The 14,040-nt window shown below is 55.1% G+C and overlaps 1 protein-coding gene across 2 annotated transcripts in view; it reads left to right on the forward strand.

Annotated features, from left to right (window-relative positions):
• The window catches only part of LIG1 (DNA ligase 1), a 37,455-nt gene that overhangs the window by 7,017 nt on the left and 16,398 nt on the right, over positions 1-14,040 (forward strand). For both annotated transcript variants that reach the window (XM_075537003.1, XM_075537004.1), the window contains exons 5-12: positions 864-990; positions 1,924-2,040; positions 6,154-6,261; positions 7,196-7,312; positions 8,063-8,138; positions 10,148-10,228; positions 10,648-10,704; positions 12,609-12,781. In XM_075537003.1, the coding sequence (XP_075393118.1) occupies positions 864-990; positions 1,924-2,040; positions 6,154-6,261; positions 7,196-7,312; positions 8,063-8,138; positions 10,148-10,228; positions 10,648-10,704; positions 12,609-12,781 (856 nt within the window). The remainder of the gene's footprint in view (positions 1-863; positions 991-1,923; positions 2,041-6,153; positions 6,262-7,195; positions 7,313-8,062; positions 8,139-10,147; positions 10,229-10,647; positions 10,705-12,608; positions 12,782-14,040) is intronic.

Genomic DNA, 14,040 nt, shown 5'->3' on the forward strand with positions numbered 1-14,040 from the left:
GTCTGGAAATAATGGTCACCCAGGGGGGCCTTTGTCCACTAGGCAACTTCCTGCTATTCTTCCGATTCACGGCACCCCTGTGTGGTGCAGGGTAGGATAAATGCCCTCTAGGGTTTCCCTCCTCCCCGGGTGACAAGAAGAGAACCCATGGGATGTAGTCACAGCCCCCAGCCCCCAGGGACGTGGAGTGAACTGGGGCCAATGCTGGACTCCAAGCCCTGGGGAGTAGGTGCCCCTAATCCTGGGGGTTGCAGATCCAGGGTGGGCTGCTGGTGCTGCTGGCTCTCTGAGGGGGTGCCAGGGAGCTGTACTGGAAGGCCCGCAGGTGTGGGACCCTGAAACAGGTTCGGCTGCTGAGAGGATGGAGGTCTGACTCACCCCAAAGGCACCTTGGAAGTAAGGCAGGCCTGGCCCTCGACTTCTGAAAACTCAGCTCTTAAAAACTCCTGGGAGCACATTGTCCACTGACACACAGAGAACCACCCTGAGTGGACATTCACAAGGCAGCAAGCAGCCCAAACCCCATTGGCTCAGACAGAGGCTGTGACCACACCTGGTTGCAGCAGAGGCTGGGAAATGTAGTCCTGACACCTGTGACCACACCCAGCTTGCAAGGGAACTCTGGGAAATGAAGTCTTTCCATGGGAAAAATCAAAGATCCTAGAACTTTTCCTTTTTTAAAAAAATTGTTGCTGGGCCCTCGATGGGGAGATTTACAGGCATGAAACTGAGTAGGAGAGTGGAGCGGTGGTCCAGGTGAGGGCACAAAGGGGTAGGCCCCTTGATCTCAGCTGTTCGGGAAGGCGACCGCTGGCCTGTCCTCCCTCTCCTCACACTCAGATTGCTCTTCTCGGCCTTTCCAGAAGCCTGCCCCCGGCTCTCCGCAGACCTCCTTCCCTGGTCCTGTCTCGTCTCCAGAGAACAGCCCCACTCTCCCCGACACCTCCCCCATGGACTTGGGCCCCTCAGGGATCCCAAAGCGGCGCACAGGTGAGGCCCCAGGATCCCTGCCCCCTCAATGCCCTCTCCCACTTTGGCTCCCACCTTGGTGTTGTGTTTGAGAGCTTGCTGGCTCCTGATACCAGCCGTGTTACCTTGGGCCAGTCAGCTGGCCCATCTAGGCTTGTTGCTTCCTGCTTTCTACAGGACCCCCTGTGGGGAGAGGTACCTCACTTCCCTGCTGGTGTCCCACTGGATGCAGCCGCTGCTGCGAGGGAGGGGGGGTGGCTGCCTGTGCCCCTTAAAGATCTACAGCTTTGGGAACACCCAGGTACAGTTCTACTCTGTTCTGCGGAGTCCCTGCAAGTCAGAACCAACTTGGTGGCAGTGGAGGGTTGTAGGGTACCCCAGTGTGGTCTGGCCTGGGTCTGGGAAAACAGGTGGGGGTTAGGGATGTTGGGAAGTGGGGGTGGGTAGGAGGGGATTCTAGGCGGGAACAGCCTGAGAGAGGAAGAGTTCCGTATTTGTGGAGAAAAGAGGATCTTGGAGAACGGGGAGAGGGGAGGTAGGGGAGAGAGCAGGGATGGTTCCCATGGGCTGAAGGACTCAGGGTGTGCTAGGGGTGATCACAGCGGGTCCTGGGCAGTCAGGCTGGGCCTGGAGGAGTAGTCAGAGGCAAGACGGGGAGGGATGGGTTCATAACTGCCTGAGAGGTGGTCACCAGAATTTGGGAGCCTAGGGGCCAGCCTTTTATTTGGGGGGGGGGGGTGGAGGGAGTGTTCCCAGCCTATCCAGTTGCTTCAGACTCACAGGAATCCTAGAAGACAGGAGACCTGCTCCTTAGGGCTTCCAAGCGTATATCTATAGGAGCAGCCAGCCTCTTCTTTCTTTCAAGGAGTGGCTGGTGGATTTGAACCACCGACATTGCAATTAGCCTATGGGCTAGTGAGGCCAGCCAGCCATCACCCCATTTTTCTTTCCCAGCTCGGAAGCAGGTATCTAAACGGAAAATCCAGGAGGTCCAGGAAGAGCCGGAAGAAGACAAGGAAAGAAAGGCCAAGAGGAAGAAGGAGGAGAGAGAGGAGAAAAGAGAGAAAGGGGGTAGGTTGTCTTCATGTATGTTTTCATCATGCCCTCCAGAAATGAGTTTGCACTCTCGTTTCTAGTAGACATTGTAATGGCCACGCAAAACCCACAGCATTGATCATTAACAGGGTTTGTTAAAGAAGTTAGCAGGCCGTGCTGTCCGTGAGGAACGGTCAGGGTAGTTGTACACAGTGCAGCGTGTATATCATGAGCCCTGACACAGGCTGCTCTGTGCAGACAGTCATGTCATCACATTCTGGAGTATCATCACACCAAACTCTCCACACCCTCACCTACTGTCAGCTCCCTGGTGATCCAGCACGTTTTGGGTCTCGGGTGTCTTTTGAGTGTAATTCTTTGTGGAATGGGGGGTATCTTGTTTCTTTGTGGAGAGGGGGGTATCTTGTTTTCCATGGAGAAGTCTGTCTTGCTGCATTCTATTGCCAATTGATTTTACTTGTTTATATGTGTAGTTGTCTGGACACCACTGTTGTTGTTTTTTAACTGTAATTTGACCTTTTAAGAACTATAGGGCTTATTTTTGGAGTAAGGCTTACGATATATTTTGAGAATTCAATCGCTAGGGTATGGCATTCTTTTTCAAAGTCTTTTTTTTTTAATCCTGTTAGAAACGGATGCCAATACTTCTAATCCTAGACCAAAACCAACACGCAGGGCAGGTCATAGGAAGCTGGTTTCAAACTTAAGGTGTGTCAAGAGCAGAAGAAAGCAATAACAGTATTGCAAGTAGGGAATTTTGTGTTGATGTAAAACAAGGGAGGGAGTGGCGGAAAATGAAAGCTGACTTAGAAAAGATTCCAAAGGCAAGTAAAACCTCGACCTGGTTTGACGACGTCCTATTGGGCTCTAGAGACTGAATTGCATAAATGGGTTATGGAGAGTCGTCAAAATGGTGACTGTGTAACTGCATGGGAATTCGCTTACGTGCCCTTCAAATGGCCAAAGATGACGAAAGAACCAGGCATTGAAAAATGTGTTGCGGCAGCAGGATGGTGGCAGTACCCGCTTCACGAATAGGTTTGCCCTGTGTTTGCAGCAAAAAAACATAGACTTCACAGAAGTTGCCAAAAGGCCTTGATGAAAAAGTGATGTCATTCCATTCGTTCATCTTAAAACAAAGAAGGATCCATAACTATGACTCAGGAGATAGTGGGAATATGGACAAAACACCCATGACCTTTGATCTTCCAAGCAACAGAACTGTGGCAAGTTTGGGACACACCATTATTTTACTCAGAATCACAGGAAATAAAAAGAAAAACATTTCACAGTCGTGCTGTTATATTTGGCTAATGGAAATAAACTGCGACCTATCATTATTTTTAAAAGAAAGACCTTGCCTAAAAAGGTCAAATTCCTACCATGAATTACAGTGCACAAACATATTAAAGTCTGGATGGATGAAGACCAACAAAAAAATGGCTGGAAGAAATTTGGAACGGACGACTAGGAGCAGCTTAAAGAAAAAACCATCCTTGCTAGTTTGGGATATAGACAGGTGAGTGCCCAGAGGCTCCCCACTCTGCAAGCCAGCCCCCGTGGGCCGGGAACTCCATCACTGTCCCGTGCTCTGGCTCCTGGTTCTGCAGCTGTCTCCTCTGATGTTGGAGCTCTCATCTGGATCCAGGAGGTTCACTGTGCAGGGATCTTGGGGTCCGCAGGACTTGCTCCACTCTTGGCTCCTGCTGGTCATGAGATTCCCTCCTCTTGCTTCTCAGAGAGCTCATTTTATACTCAGCAGGATGTCACTCCGGGCATTCTGTTCGTAACCACGCACAGGTGGATCCTATCAGTATCTTCCCCCACTTTCTGTACCAGCCCCCTGCCGGGAAAGGCTGGGTGGCAGCTAGGGACTTTGGCCAGCAGAGCCACATCAAAGAGGTCACTGGCCCCGCACCAGCTGTCCCTGGGAGGGTGGGGGTAGGGGTGTGTGTCCTCTGGACACTGCACCACTTCTCATGTCCTGTTTGTGATGTTGGTTTTTTGTGTAGCCCTTGCTTTGTGTCACCCACCAACTGCCTTGCGTCGATGCCAATGTACAGTGCCCGACTAGCGCGTCGTGGGGCCTTGTGGCTTCTAAAGCTGTCAGTAGTGTTGGGGCAAGATGGCCTCACCTTCCTCGCCGGTCGGTTCTAACCACCAGCCTTATGGCCAACAACCTACCACCATTTAGGGTTCTGCTTTCTACCGACCAACCACGGCACCCACTGGGAGTCCAACCATGCTCAATTGCAAAAGCCTCGAGTTGGTAGTTCCCTCAGTGTCCAGCAGAAGTCGCTGTGGAGTCCCTTGACGATGTGCGCTGTCCCACAGCGCCCTCCTAAATCCCCATGGGAACCATGGCACCCCGAGTTTCACACGTGGGGCGTGGATAAGATACAGGAGCCTTGATGGCACCCCGAAACCAACAAGCAAAGTCTCTGCCATCTGCTGATGCCACCTCAGCGACCTTACAGGACAGGGTTGAACCTCCCCTGTGGGTTTCCCAGACTAACTGTTTACTGGAGTAGAAAGCACCAGGTCACCCCCTCCCTCAGAGCACCTGGTGGTCTCGAACAGCTGATCTTTCGGATCACAGCCCAGTTTGAAGCGCTACGCCACCAAGGGCCTAATCAGTTGTGGGCTGCGGCTGAAAAGTGGGAATTGCAAATCCACCAGTGACTCCCCGGGAGAAAGATGAGACTTTGCGCTCCGTGCATCAGTGTCTCCAGTCAGAGAAACCCACCGGGCAGTTCCCCCTGCCCTATTGGGTCGCCCGGAGTTGAAATCGACCCCATGGCAGTGAGTCTTGTCCCGGAAGTTCTCATTGCTTACGGGAATGTGTCTAAGGTTCTTGAGATGAAGCTTCACCCTCCACACTTCTAAAGGGCCTGTGTTCTCCACCCTGCATCCCGTGTAGCTCTCTTCACAGCCCCCAGGTAGCGCCGACAACCCACGTACATCCACAGAAGAGCGGGTCAGTTCATTGAAGCCACTGTCTACGCAAGAGCCTTAAACTAAATCATAACAGTGACCCTTTTAGCCAAATAAAATCAATCAACTTTTTTTAAAAAAAAGGAGAAGGAGTCAAATGTGTTCTTGTGGAACCCATGAAAGCCAGAACCTGTCTGGGGCAGACACCTGTCAGAGAAGGAAAACGCAAATATTTCCCACAAGCAGGAGGGAGAGAAAGGCCGTAAGACCGGCATGCTGCCAGCGGCAGGGCACCGGCCAGACCCAGACAAATGAGGCCGTCCGCCTCTCGAAGGTTTCCCTGGGAACACCCGTAGCAGTGGTGAAGACGGAGCATTGCAGCCCAAGCTCCCGTGGTGGATGAGCTGCAGAAAGGTGCAGCTGCAAAGGAGCAGGCCTTGTACACGGGAGCACACGTGTGCAGTGGTCTAGAACCAGGCCAGAGGGAGACAGCAGTCTAGTCGAGGTCTCTGTGGGATGAGGTGGGGTTGGGAGCCCTGGCCTAAGGGACATACCGTTTCTTTTTTTTTAATCATTTTATTGGGGGCTCGTACAACTCTTATCCCCATCCATCCATCCATTGTGTCAAGCGCATTTGTACGTTTGTTACCATCAACATTCTCAAAACATTTGCTTTCTGCTTGAGCCCTTGGTATCAGCCCCTCATTTTCCCCCTCCCTCCCCGCTCCCCTTCTCTCATGAAACCTTGATAATTTATAGATTATTGTTTTGTCGTATATATATTTTAATGATTATTTGGGATTGAATACATATATCATTCCATATTTTAATCACATCAAGTAGGATGTACAATTGCTACCACGGTTTCCAAACATTCTTTTTCTACATGGTCATGACATCTCCCTTTTACACCTCCCCACCCCACCCATTCTACCCCCCTCCCCCTGAACTCCTTATTCTACTCCCTCTAGGGTCTTTCTGGGGGATACAGTTTCTGTGTGGGTTTCTCCCACAAAAATGAAAGTGGGTGTTAGAATATCAGGGGTGACGGTGACTCTTTAGCGTGCTACACGGGGACTAGCAACGCAAAATCACACAGCAAATGGGGTCGAGGACAGGTGTGGGTGGGGCTGAGAATGCCCTCGGGGTTGGCACAGCTGGTTTTCACCCGGACTGACTTCCGTCTGTCCCCAGAAGCACCTGTCCCAGCTGAGAGCAGCACAGCGCCTGAGGTGGCGAAAGAGAAGGCTGGAGAGGACAGGGACCTGCCCAGGAAGTCCCCCAACCGCAGCCAGACCACCAGTGAGTCTCTGGTCCTCTCCCATCCGCCACCCCCAGGCAGAACCCTAGGATGTGTCAGGAGAATTGCAGAATCCAGTAGAATAAAAACAGGAAGCTTGTGGAGGGCATTCCGCTGACCGACAGGGAGCAGCCGATGGGATCGAGTGGACCTGCCCCCACGGGATTTTCAAGGCTGTCGCGTTTTGTGGGAGCAGATCACCAGGACTTCCTCCCGCAGAGCCGCTGGGTGGGTTGGGAATGCCGGCCTGTCTGGCGCTTAATAACCACTTTGCCGCCAGGGCCCATTCCCAAGCAAAACAAACCCCCTGCCGGTGAGCCAGTGCCACCTTGTAGTGGCACAGAGCAGAACCCGCCCCTGTGGGCCTCCAAGGCTGATGGTCTTTACCGGGGCAGAAAGCCTCATCTTGAGTCTCTGAGCTGCAGGTGGGTCCCAACCACCAGCCTTTGGGTTATCAGCCAGTGCTAAACCACTGACTGCCCTTTGTCATGGAGATGAGGCTGTGTTCTCCCAGTTAGATCTTAAGTCCATCTCTCCTGAGGTTGCCAGGCGGGAACAGCGATGGGGAAGAGAGATGTCAGGAGCAGAAGATCCGAGAAATGAGGACCTTCCCCGAGAACCGAAGAGAGAGCCTTTGCCTAGAGCCCCGAATTCGGGCTTCCAGCTCCTCGGCTGTGAGAGGCTGAGTGCGAGAGCTGCCCATCTGTGGGGTGTCTGACATAATTGGGGCACCCAGGCCCAGTGCTGGTATTCCATCAGCGAGCCGTGAGCCAGACACCCACAGTCCCGGGGCTCGTTCAGGGCTTGTTGGGTGCGAAGGGTGGGGCAGAATGAGTCCGAGTCTCCCATCTCCAGGGTAGGAATGACCTGGGGTTAAAAAGAAGCCCAGGGCTCAAGGTGGGCATAACCAGCATCGCCATCTGACTCTCCATGCAGAAGCAGAGACGCCCACAGCAACTGCCCCTGAGCCTGCAGTGGACGAGAAGGATTCGCGGGAGCGGGACCAGAGCAAGCCTGCCCCCCGGCCTCCCAAGACCATCAGCAGCTTCTTCAGTGAGTGCCCTGCCCACTTGCCTTCCTGGTGCTGGTGCAGGTTGACCTAAGGCCACTTAGGATTCAGAGTCGAACAGTGGTCCCCGGGTTTCCAAGGCCAGAACCACCAGCCCCAAATCCTTCCTGCTCTCAGTGACACAAAGTCACTGCCTCCCCCCACCCCAAGCTGTTGCCTTTGGGTATTGGCACCGGATTTCTCTCCCAGCAAACCACAAGCCAGTTAATAATGCGTTGATTCCCACCCACGCATGCATGCGGAGATGAACCGTGCAGGGAGCTATTTGCCAGCAGGTGGCCAGGCCAGTCTTCCAAGGCTCCTCCAGGTAGACTTGGGACTGCCAACCTGTAGGTAAGGGACTCTGCCCAAGAGTGATTCCAGCTCCCAGTGACCCGACAGGATAGGGTAGAACTGCCCCTGTGGGTTTCCCAGACAGGAACTCTTTAGGAGCGTGGAAAGCCTCGTTTTCTCCTCCTGTGGGGTTTGAACCACTGACTCTGTAGGCAGCAGTCCAATTCAACCACTACGCCCCTGGGGCTCCACTGAGGTTAGTAGAAGACCGTTTGTGTAGACACTTGACCCACCCAGGGGCTCCTTTCTGTGGAGCAGGCTCCGGCCTCCTCCTGGTCCCGGGCTTCTTCCCTCCCTCCTGGGGCTCCTGAGCCTGTCCCTGGTGGCAGGTTGGGAGGAGCAATGGGGATTAAAAAAAAACAAACAAAAAACAACTCACGATCTTCCTGCTTCATTCCCAGCTCCTCGAAAGCCGGCCACCAAAAAAGAAGTGACCGAAGAGGACACTGGTGCCCCTGGGGAGGGGGAGCCTCAAGGGTGAGTGGCCCCCTTCCTGTCCACATGGCCACTTGCAGAGCTCGGCACGCTGCGTCCTTCCCGGAAAGGGCAGCAGTGGTGGCTGGGTGCTGTCTGGCCGTGACCTGATGTGACAGCGTAGAGCGCTTTCTGGGGGCTCCCAGGCCGGCCGTCATCTTGGGCATTTCTGCCTGGGCATTTCTCCCACAGCCCATGGGTGGGTTTGAACCACCAGTCTTGCCATTTGCCACCGAGCTCTTACCCTGTGGGCCACCAGGGGGCACAGGGCACACAGCACATGGCACAGCAGGTGGTGGGTTCTCCAACAGGTCCCGGGAAGGTGCAGCCGCGGTGGGGGCCTCCATTTGGAGGAGACGGCAGCGTAAGCTGGAGAAAAAGGTTCCCGGAGACGGGAATGGTGGGCAGGCCTGAGGCAGGAAGGGTGGGTGAGGGGGGTGGGCACAGCGAGAGACCTGTGTGGCTGGAGGGAAGTCACGGGAGCAGTGCCGGGCAGGCCAGCGTGCGGCAGTGCCAGTAGGTGTCTGCGTCGGTCCAGCCACTGTGGTCAGTCTGTCTTGCTCTCTGCCAGGGACCCTCTGTTCCTCCGGGGCCTGGCCCCACCCTCTGGATGCATAACCACCAGGGTGGACATTGGGATTTACGGCGCCTCTTTGGGAGGCAGGAGAGTAGGATTCAGTTCCTGATATGGCCGGCATGAATCCCAGGAAGCCTTTGGATGTGTCGCTTTACCCCCAAATGCTCCCCAAACAGTAAACCCACGGCCATCATGTGGGCTCCCGACTCCCAGTGACTCTACAGGACAGTGTGGCGCTGCCACCGAGGGTTTCTGAGACAGTACAGACTTACGGATGCTGGTGGCCTCATCTTGTCCCTGAGGTCTTGCTGGTGGGTTAGACCTGCCCACTTTGTGGTCTGCAGCCCAGGGCCTCACCCACGGCTCCTCCAGGGCTCCTCTGGACCCTTTCCCGCCCCTGTGTCGTGTCTGAGGCATCTGTACCTCTGGGCTTGATTCTCTGTCCACAGTGTTGACCGTGGGCCCACCCACCACTTAGCTTTTCATTCCAAAATGTGTTGTTGGATTTTTGTTTGTTTGCTTGCTTGCTTGTTTTGTTTTTTAAGCACCTAAAATGATTAGGTTTAAATGTGGCTTTCAGTTTGTGGTCCCATTCCCACCTCATCTCCAGTCCCAGCAAGAACGGAAGCTCCAGGACAGCCGCTTCCTTCCCACTCAAGGGCCCTGGAGCCTAGTGCAGGGTCTGCTGGTGCAGGGGGAACTCGGGCACCAAGCCCGCTCCCCATCATGCTGCTTCTCGCTCAGGGTGACCCCGTGGGTCCGGGTAGAAGGCACTCCAGAGGGTGTCTGAGGCTTGTGGTCTCTCCTACGTTCTTAAAAAAATGTATTCATCATTTTATTGAGGGAAGTGGGGGAGGCGTCTTACAGATCTCATAACAGTCCGTCATTCAGTTGGGTTAAGCACACTGGTACCTATGTTGCCATCCGCAGTTCCAAGAGATTTCCTTTCTACTTGAGCCCGGGGTCTCCTGACTGTGCTGTGAACTGGGGGGTGAGGTTCACAGCGCGTCAGCCCTCCAGCCAACAGGTGACACACCTTGGGTCTCATCTCACTGATTTTGAGCCCTCCCGATAGAACATCACTTGGCTCACTCCCCTCACCCCACCCCACCGGACACCCCAAGTCTCCTCCTCATGCCCACTCTCCACCTGGCCCTTGTGTACAGGCTGCCCTTTAGATCTCGGTGTATTAGTCAAAGGTGGGCATGCACCCCTGGTGTCATCTCTCAGGGCTGTGAGTGTCATGGGCATGGCTGCCAGGCCTTTCTTCCGCAGTGCCACCAGGTGGGCTAGAACCGCCGACCTCGAAGCTAGTAGTGACTGCAAACCGTTTGCGTCTCCCGGGGACTCTGGCTGCTCGGGCTCACAGTGGGAGGAGTGAGCCCTCTGTGGCCTGGGTAGTTACCCGTCTTCTGCTGTCCTTTCTACTCCCCAGGCCCCTGGACCCAGCCCACTACAATCCTGCCAAGAATAATTACCACCCCGTGGAGGATGCCTGCTGGAAACCTGGCCAGAAGTGAGGCTTGTCCCACCCAGCCCGGCCTAGTCCACCTCTCACCCATATGGGTCCACGCCAACTGATGGCGACTCTGTAGGACAGGGTAGAATTTCACCAGTGGGCTTCCAAGACCGTATGTAACTATTTCTGGGAGTAGAAGAGTCTCTTGTGGCTTAGCGTGGTTTTGAACTGTTGACCTTGAGGTTAGCAGGCCAGTGTGTTACTCACTGCACTACCAGGGCTCCTATCCCATCACGGCTCCAAGTGGTTAAGTCTCTCCCTCCCCCTGTTCCAGGCACACGGGCACCGGGAAAACCCGGGTGGCTGGCCTGCGTTCAGGCTTCGGCAAAGCTGTCCCCAGGGAGGAGTGTGGGAGGTGGGGTGGCGGGACAGCAGGCACAGGACATGTGGCTCTAGTGCATTTCTCCCTGCCCCAGGGTCCCCTATCTGGCGGTGGCCCGGACCTTTGAGAAGATCGAGGAGGTTTCTGCACGGTAAGTGGGCAGATAAGCCCCGTGGGGTGTGGGCAGGGGCTGCTACGTGTCAGTGGGCAGAGCTGCTGTTGGCCACAGCTCCCCCCATCTCCATTTCCACCCCACGTGGTTATTTATTGAGCACCTCCTTCAGGGACTGAGTGTCTGTGGTCAAGATGAGACAATCGCTCTAAGAGCCATGGCAGCTAATTAGTCATGTTGAGAAACAGGCTCCCGTTGGTGGCTGAGAGGGAGACCCACGGTCTCTGTGGCTAAGAGAACTCAGAAACGTTCCTTTTAGAAGAGGTTTGTCATACAAAATTTAGGTATTCATTCACCCATGCATTGTCATTCATTTAACCTTGATGTCAAGATTTCCTAGCTACGGGAGTCAGTCACGATGATATGTTAGGCACTTACACAAAAACATGAAGATTACCACAAATTCGTTGAACACAAATAGCCCCCCCCAGGCCTTCATAGTTCAGAGTCTCTACGGCTAATGAAAGATGCCAGCCCACAGCCGCCACCACCCCTGGTGGTTAGAGTAGCGCTGCCCCAGAGTGTCTCCGACACTGTCGACCTTTCCAGAAACAGACTGCCTTGATTTCTCCCACCGAGTGCCTGCTGGCTTCGAACCGCCGACCTTTCTTTCGGCTAGCAGCCAGGCACGTAACCTCTCCTCGACTCTACGGGCATATCTAACACCCGCTGCGGTCATCGAATCTTGGACCCTGTGCCACCAAGATTCCTTAAAGACTAGAGCAGAGGTGTCCAAGCTTATTTAGCCCACTGCCCCGCTCCAAAGAACAAAACCAAACTACCCAGTGACCCCCACTCTCCCCAACAATTAAAGACGTGTGTGCTGTAGCCCATCCTGGAGGATAAAGTACTTTTGCATCCCCTCTTCCCCCCAATCCTGGGAACATTCCACTGGCGGTGGGGCGGGACAGTATCTTCCACTCTGGGAAACTGCCCTTCACAAAACACCCTGCGCCCAGTTTGAGACTGGCCTGCCCCGGCCTTACCAAGACGCGCATGCCACATCTGCCCCTTTCGAAGAAGCCGACCCCCGAGCCACCCGACCAGCGGGAGAAAGACAGGACTGCCTGTCCCCGTAAAGAGGTGCAGCCTCGGAAACCCTGATGGGGCAGGCGGTTCTCCCTTCTCCTGTGGGGTCGTGGGAGTTGGGATCGACTTGGGGGCAATGAGTTTGGTTCTGGTGAAGGAGTTACACCCTTGGGAACAGTTGTACCCCGTTCTGTAGGGTCCCTGTGGGTCAGGATCAACTTGACGGCAGTAGATGCTTATCCCCAAAGTGACTTCTCTCTGTGTGGGGGCGCAGCAGTGTTGCAGGAGACAGAGACCCCTGGTCCCTGGGGAGCCTGCCTCTGTGAGGTGGCCCCTCCCCTGTTGACATGAACTCACTGCCCTGGAAGGTTCCTGCCTCAGCTGTCCAGTCGCTCTTGTCGCTCTGACTGCGGGGGAGGGGTCTAGAAAGACCCACACGGTCTAATGAAGGGACGTGGTTGGGCTTAAAATGAGACCTCTTTGTGGGTTTTTTAAAAACTCATTTGTGAACTGGGAGGAGGCTAACAGCACAGGTGTTTTTTGTCCCAACTGTCCACACACGTCAGGTCCTTGTCGGCCATCCCCCTGCGCCTCCTGCCACCTCCCTGTGCTTCCTGTTCCACTCCTGCTGCCCAGCCCTCTGGAACTTTCCGGACAATTCTAAGGAGGGCTTCCCCTGTGTTGCTGAAGATGGAGCCCCGAGGGCCATCTTTGTGGTTTAGGGCACACAGTAACCAGGGGGGCTGTGACGTTCCCGGGGTCCAGGGCCCCCCCTGGTTGGCCTGTTCAGCCCTTGCCCTGACCCTGGAGAGCCAGGCCCTCATGCCTCCCACCTCCCTGTTTCCTCCCCGCAGGCTCCGGATGGTGGAGACACTGAGCAACCTGCTACGTTCCGTGGTGGCCCTGTCCCCGCCAGACCTCCTCCCTGTCCTCTACCTCAGCCTCAACCTCCTCGGGCCACCCCAGCAGGGGCTGGAGCTCGGCGTCGGGGACGGCGTCCTCCTCAAGGCAGTGGCCCAGGCCACGGGTAAGAAAGGGTGGCGGCTGGGGCACCAGCAGGGAGGGTCTGGGAGCTGATGCAGGGGGACACCTGGGGGACAGCCCGCACTGCCTTAGGGTTCTCTACAGGAGCGGGACCAGTGAGACTCAAACACGCCAGCGTGGGAAAGTTCCCTTCTCTTTCCATATTATTTATTTGCTGTCTCTGTGTGCACGTGTGTACAGATAGAAACAATAGCGTGAGAACCCACCGGGGAGACGGGGGAGGCAGTCTGCTTCCTTCCGTCAAGATGACAAGCTTAGAAGCCCACAGGGGCAGTCCTGCACGACCACAGAGTACTTACTTTTATGTGTGTTTAGGGGTCCCGGTGGTGTAGGGGTTAGGCTTCAGGGACTGCTGACCTCAGCCTTGACACCCCGAGGGGGACAGTTCTGCTCTAACCTGTGGGTCGCTGTGATTGGGAATCGACGTGACGGCAGTGTTTTCCATTTTCTACATCCTTGCACATCAGGATGTCCTTCAAGGAGCGGGCTCACAGCTGTGAGGGCTGGCAGGTCCCAAACCTCCAGGTCAGGCAGCCGCAGGCCTCTGTCTCAGAGCTATGGTTCAGTCAGCAAGGAGGGTGCAGTCAGAGCGAGAGAGCAGCGCGAACCAGCTCTGACAGGACGTGTCGTTGATGGTCTGGAGGCCGACCACATCCCCAAGGAAATGCCCCTTTTCAATTGGCTCCTCACATCGCAGCACAGAATGGAAAGTGATGATGTCATATTACATTACATCACAGCACACCACGCCACGTACCACACACGTCGTGGAGCAATAGCCAGTCCAGTGTCCGGCCCAAGAGCCTCACCAGGTTAATGCCTAAAACAGTGGTTCTCCACCTTCCTCATGTGGTGGTGACCACCCCCCCCCCCCATAAAGTGATTTTCATTACTACTTACTATCATTCTGCTACTGTTATGAATCGGGTGACCCCTGTGAAAGGGTCGTTCCACCCCCCAAAGGGGTCTCCACCAACAGGTTAAGAACCGCTGGCCTAAAAGGAACCTTCACATGTGGAGAGCCAGCAGGCGGCGGTCCAGGCTCTGGGGATGGAGAGGCAGATCTGAGGGGAGATGCTGGAAGGGATGTTGATGGGACTGGGGGGCTGAGATTGACGGGGGCTGCTGGAACAATCTCCCCCCTCCCCAGGGCCTGCAACAAGCCAAGAGCAGGACAGGGCTGTCTTGATGGTGTGGAGGCTTGGCAGGGGCAGGACCCCACTTGTCTTTCCGCTCCAGGGG

The sequence above is a fragment of the Tenrec ecaudatus genome, chromosome 18, assembly GCF_050624435.1.
Source record: "Tenrec ecaudatus isolate mTenEca1 chromosome 18, mTenEca1.hap1, whole genome shotgun sequence".
In the NCBI taxonomy this organism is placed as follows: Eukaryota; Metazoa; Chordata; class Mammalia; order Afrosoricida; family Tenrecidae; genus Tenrec; species Tenrec ecaudatus.